The 5,107-nt window shown below is 41.0% G+C and overlaps 1 protein-coding gene across 1 annotated transcript; it reads left to right on the top strand.

Moving 5' to 3' along the window:
* The first annotated feature begins 1,057 nt into the window (after nucleotides 1–1,057).
* On the top strand, nucleotides 1,058–4,516 carry LOC149151995 (uncharacterized). Its single transcript, XM_089443339.1, has 6 exons — nucleotides 1,058–1,586; nucleotides 1,752–2,140; nucleotides 2,251–2,357; nucleotides 2,476–2,734; nucleotides 3,104–4,173; nucleotides 4,372–4,516. Exons 1-6 carry the CDS (start codon nucleotides 1,058–1,060, stop codon nucleotides 4,514–4,516), a joined length of 2,499 nt encoding a protein of 832 aa, XP_089299465.1.
* Nucleotides 4,517–5,107: the final 591 nt, after the last annotated feature.

Raw genomic sequence — 5,107 nt, forward strand, 5'->3', positions numbered from 1 at the left:
CTCAGTGGTTTTACAAAAACCCCGGGACCTAACCCCTCCATCCTCCCTCATTTTCTCCCTCCCGCTCCCTTCTCCCGCCATATCCCCTTGTCTGCCATCTCTGATATCATCCTCTCTCGCATCTCTCCCCATCCCACCCCCCCAGTATCTCCTCGGTACTCTCTTCGATCCCGATCGAAGGACAGAGGGTTCGACACCATTGGTCTGGACTCTGAAGCCGCCCCTGTCACTCATAAGAACTCTCGTGGCCGACCCTCTCGCATCACCAAATCCAGACACACTGTTGACGAAGAAGTCGCCCTTGGGCGACAGCAAACCATTTTCAGGGCCCTTAGAGCGAAGAACGGCCCCCTCTTTCACCCTACATGAAGATCATATCCTTTAACTGCAGAGGGTTTGCTAGTTTGGCCAAAAAACTAGCACTCAGGAGATTGCTCATCTCGTCATAGTCGGATATTATATTTCTTCAGAAACCCTCTATTCTGCTGAACCTCTAATCCATACTCTCAACTCTTGGCTGCCCAATTGGACCTTTCATGCACTGGATGCGTCCGGGCGATCCGGAGGTTCAACTATTGGGATTAATAACAAAGCAATGGAGATCAGAAAAATTTGGGGAGGGAGAGGATTCATTGGATTAGACATATTTTCTCACTCCATTGAGATGAACATTCGCATCATTAATGTCTATGGCCCTTGTGCAGACAGAGCCAATTATTGGAGAACCTTACTGGAATCTGAACTTCTAGAGGCAGATAACATTATACTTGGAGGCGACTTAAACTTTTCAATGGGTTTCTGTGAATCTTGGGGGCACTCGGCGTAGGTAGACTCCTTATCAGACACTATTTCCAATCTACTCGAGGATCATCAGTGGGTGGACATTCCTTCTACCAGGTTACAGTATACTTGGACAAACAACCGCAGCGGAGAACAAAGCTTGGCCAGAAGACTTGACAAGTTCCTTATCAAGGAGTCACTACACAACAGACTTCCCCGCATGCATCAATGGGTTGGAACTGGTGGCATATCCGACCATCGACCAATTTTCTTTGAAATGGCCGACATTAATCATAAGATCAAGAACCCCTTCAAATTTAATTCCTCTTGGTTAAAGGACCCTTCATACATACAGTTGGTAACTAACTATTGGCAGACCAACCCTATTATGGAAAATGAGGGTCATACAGAAGGCTTCATAAGGAAATTATCTGAACTTAAGAGGATCTCTAAAATCTGGGCACATCAGAAGCGTATCCGTGATGACAACACTCTGAGGGAGGCTGAAAGGGTCATCGCTACGCATGAGGACACATCAGATGGCACCTTCCCCACTCCTGAGAGCAAAGAACATTACTCCTCCCTCATCGCAAAGCGCTCACATATTCTGAAGGAAAGAGAAGAAAGTTGGAGGCTCGGGAGCAGGGTAGTATGGCTCACCGAGGGAGATGATAACATGAAGTTTTATCATAAATTTTCCAATGGGCGCAAATCCATCAATACTATTTTGGAATTGCGGGATGAGCAGGGGCAGACAGTTTCATCTCAGAAGAATCTGGCCAAGCTAGCAACAGAGCACTTCAGAGGTATATACAAAGCTCCTAGAGTTGTAAACATCATGGAGATCATGAGGGTGGCTGAACATTTCCCCAGGTTTGTACTACAAGAAGACTCGGAAGATCTACTGAAGGAAGTAACTATGGAATAATTGGAGGCAACTATAAAATGGTTTAAAAAATATAAAATCCCAGGTCCAGATGGGTGGACCATCAAGTTTTACATTGCTTTTTTTGAAATCCTGGGGAATGACCTCCTCAAGATTGTGGAGAATTGCAGAAGGAGTGGCAGAATATTCTCACCCATCAAATCCACTTTCATAGCTCTTATCCCTAAATCGAACAATCCTGTCTCTTTCAATGATTTCTGTCCCATATCCCTCTGTAATTGCCTATACAAGATCATTGCTAAGATCATAGCCAATCGCCTGAAGCCTATTCTTTCTCATCATATATCTCCAGAGCAATTTGCCTTCCTACATCACAGACAGATTCATGAAGCTATTGCTACAGCACAAGAACTCATGCATTCAATGCAGCTCAAAAAGCAGAAAGGAATTATTCTAAAGGTGGATCTATCCAAGGTGTTCGATAGAACAAACTAGCTCTACATCAGACTATTATTGACTCATCTTGGCTTTCCCTATGATTATATCAAATGGATAATGAGCTGTATAACTGATGTATCTTACAGTGTGCTTCTCAATGGCGAAGCTACATCCTTTTTCTTTTCGGAGAGGGGCCTAAGACAGGGATGCCCTCTCTCGCCCCTGCTATTCTTACTTATTATGGAAGGATTAAGTAGGATTATTACATCTGCTCGAGATAGAAATCAGCTGACAGGCATTAAAATCGCTGAAATTTTTTATCTCACACATCTATTATTTGTTGATGATATTTTGATATTCTTAAATGGTAGTATTGGGGACACCACAACTCTTCAGAACTTAATCGTTCTTTTTCAACAAGCTACAGGAATGATGATAAATGACAGTAAATCCACGATTACTACTATCGGATGCACTCAACATGAGTCCACCTTCGCAACACAGCGCTTCCCATTCACCTCTTTGAACTTGACAGAAGGCATAAAATACCTGGGATTTAGACTAAAACCTCTCGGTTACAGGATTGCGGACTGGACTTGGCTCATTGCGAAAGTGGAAAAAATACTACAGGTATGGTATCATAAATATCTCTCTCAGGCAGGCAGATTGATTCTCATTAAAGTAGTAATTGAAGCCACTCTAGTCTACTGGATGACCTTGGCTTGGATACCTAAAGGTATTTTGAGTAGATTACAAAGTATATGCTGTAGATTTCTATGGAAATGACACCAACCGGGGAAGCTATTTGCCTGGGTTAAATGGGACACCATTGCAAAACCCAAAAGTTGGGGAGGGTGGGGCATAAAGAGGCTTGATTTATTTTCCAGAGCATTAGCAGCCAAACTCGGTTGGCAACTCCTCACCACAAACAGTCTCTGGTCCCGAGTAGCACAAGTGAAATACATCAAGCCATTGCATCTAATGGATTGGTTCTGTCAGCAGCATGAATCAAGACATAAGATATCTAATATCTGGAAAGCGGTTATCGACTCACTATCACTTCTGCGTGAAGGAATTACATGGCGCATCAAGGAAGGCAATGCTGTTCGAATCGGTTTGGACCCATGGGTTGGTTGTGGCAATGCCCATAGATTATCTGCAGGCCTTTTAAGATACCTACACAACAGAGGAGTAACACACATCAAGCACATCATCGACAACGACAATTCTTCCTTTCTTCATCAAGCATGGGCATCAACACGAGATTTGGAGATACCTATTCAATGGCATCACGAATGGCAGGATTACATGGATGCCCTCACCCAGGCACATATCAGACTCACAGATGGACCAGACGAGATAATCTGGGCCTTTGCAAAACACGGAGTATACACCCCAAGACAAGGTTATATAAGGCTCATGGAATCTTACAAGCCACAGGACATCCTCCCAACCTGGAAAATGCTCTGGAAGCTCAAGGCAGCTCCTCGTACACGCTTATTGATGTGGAACATTCTCTTCAACAAGATCCCTACCGGGACCAATCTAATGAAGAGATCATTTTATGGTCCCTTCTGGTGCCACTTGTGCCGCAAGGAAGAAGAAAGTACAGAGCATCTTTTTTTAAACTGCAATACAGCTAAGGAATTTTGGCAATCCATCACCACTCACTATCCTAACTTAAAAAACTGGCAAGGGCACAATCTCATGGATGCTTGGAACATTTGGTGTCAAAATCACTCAGGGAAATTCATTAATATGCCACTGCTTGTATGCTGGGCTTTATGGATTGCGCGTAACCAGGCCATCTTCAATTTAAAGACCCCCCATTGGCCTATCATATTACACCACATGATTGCCGATTTTGATTTGCTACCCGAAGTGGAAACCAGTGCCCCCACCCGCACCATCAGACCTGAAATCATAGACAAATCTAAGCCCTGGGCATATTTTGATGGCTCTGCTCAGGAAGCAGGCTGTGGGGGTGGCGCCATCCTTTACCTCAATGAAACGCACTGCTACAAGATCCAAATTAACCTAGGCATAGGCACGAATAACTTTGCTGAACTGTGCACAACAAAACATATTATTCACTTTGCATTACAAAAATAGTGCAGACACCTACAACTTTATGGAGATTCTAAAATTGTTTGCAACTCACTTAATGATGCATCACATTGCTATGCATTTTCATTGAGGCATATATTAGATGAAGCTAAAAGACTGATTACATCTTTTGAATCATTTGTCTGTCGACACATTTATAGGGAACAAAACTCAGATGCAGATCAACTATCCAAAGAGGCAGCGCACAGACAAGGAAATGACTGGTTGATACAGGAGGAGATAGACGAAACTTTCTACCAGCATTATCATAGACCTTTTGATGATCCTATAGACAATGGGCTATAAGGCCCACATATTAGCAAGCTCTGTTTTTTTTGTATTATCATGTATATATATCCACTGCTTGGACATGAGTAACAACTCTCTTTTTGGTAACGTACAGTTTTTTGTTGCTCTCTGCGTAGAGCAGGACTTAATTTTGATCTACTTTTTCAGTTACAACTAGTACAGACTTTGTGGACTCCCTGCGTGGAGACATTACAGACAATCCTTACGATCTATAGATTGTGAACTCGTCAGGCTTCTTAGCCTCCATATGAATATGCATTTGGCATCTACAAAATGTAATTTCTTTATATTAATAGAAATTACGACTTTTTCCCAGGGAAAAAAAAATAAATAAAAATAAAAATAAAAAAAAAAAAATAAAATTATTTTAATATAAATTATAAATTATATAATAATATATAAATTGAGATAAGGAAATTTTATTTATAATTTGATATTAAAATATTATTATTATTGTTATTGTTTGAAATGAAATGTTATGTATTAACTTCAAAAAAAATATATATATATATATATATATATATAATAATTGTAAAATAATTAAAAATATTTTTTTATTATTATGTCATTTATTTTTTTAAATAAATA

Source organism: Pinus tabuliformis, chromosome 9 (genome assembly GCF_031772625.1).
Source record: "Pinus tabuliformis cultivar Carrire ecotype Pingquan chromosome 9, CPIR1, whole genome shotgun sequence".
Lineage (NCBI taxonomy): Eukaryota > Viridiplantae > Streptophyta > Pinopsida > Pinales > Pinaceae > Pinus > Pinus tabuliformis.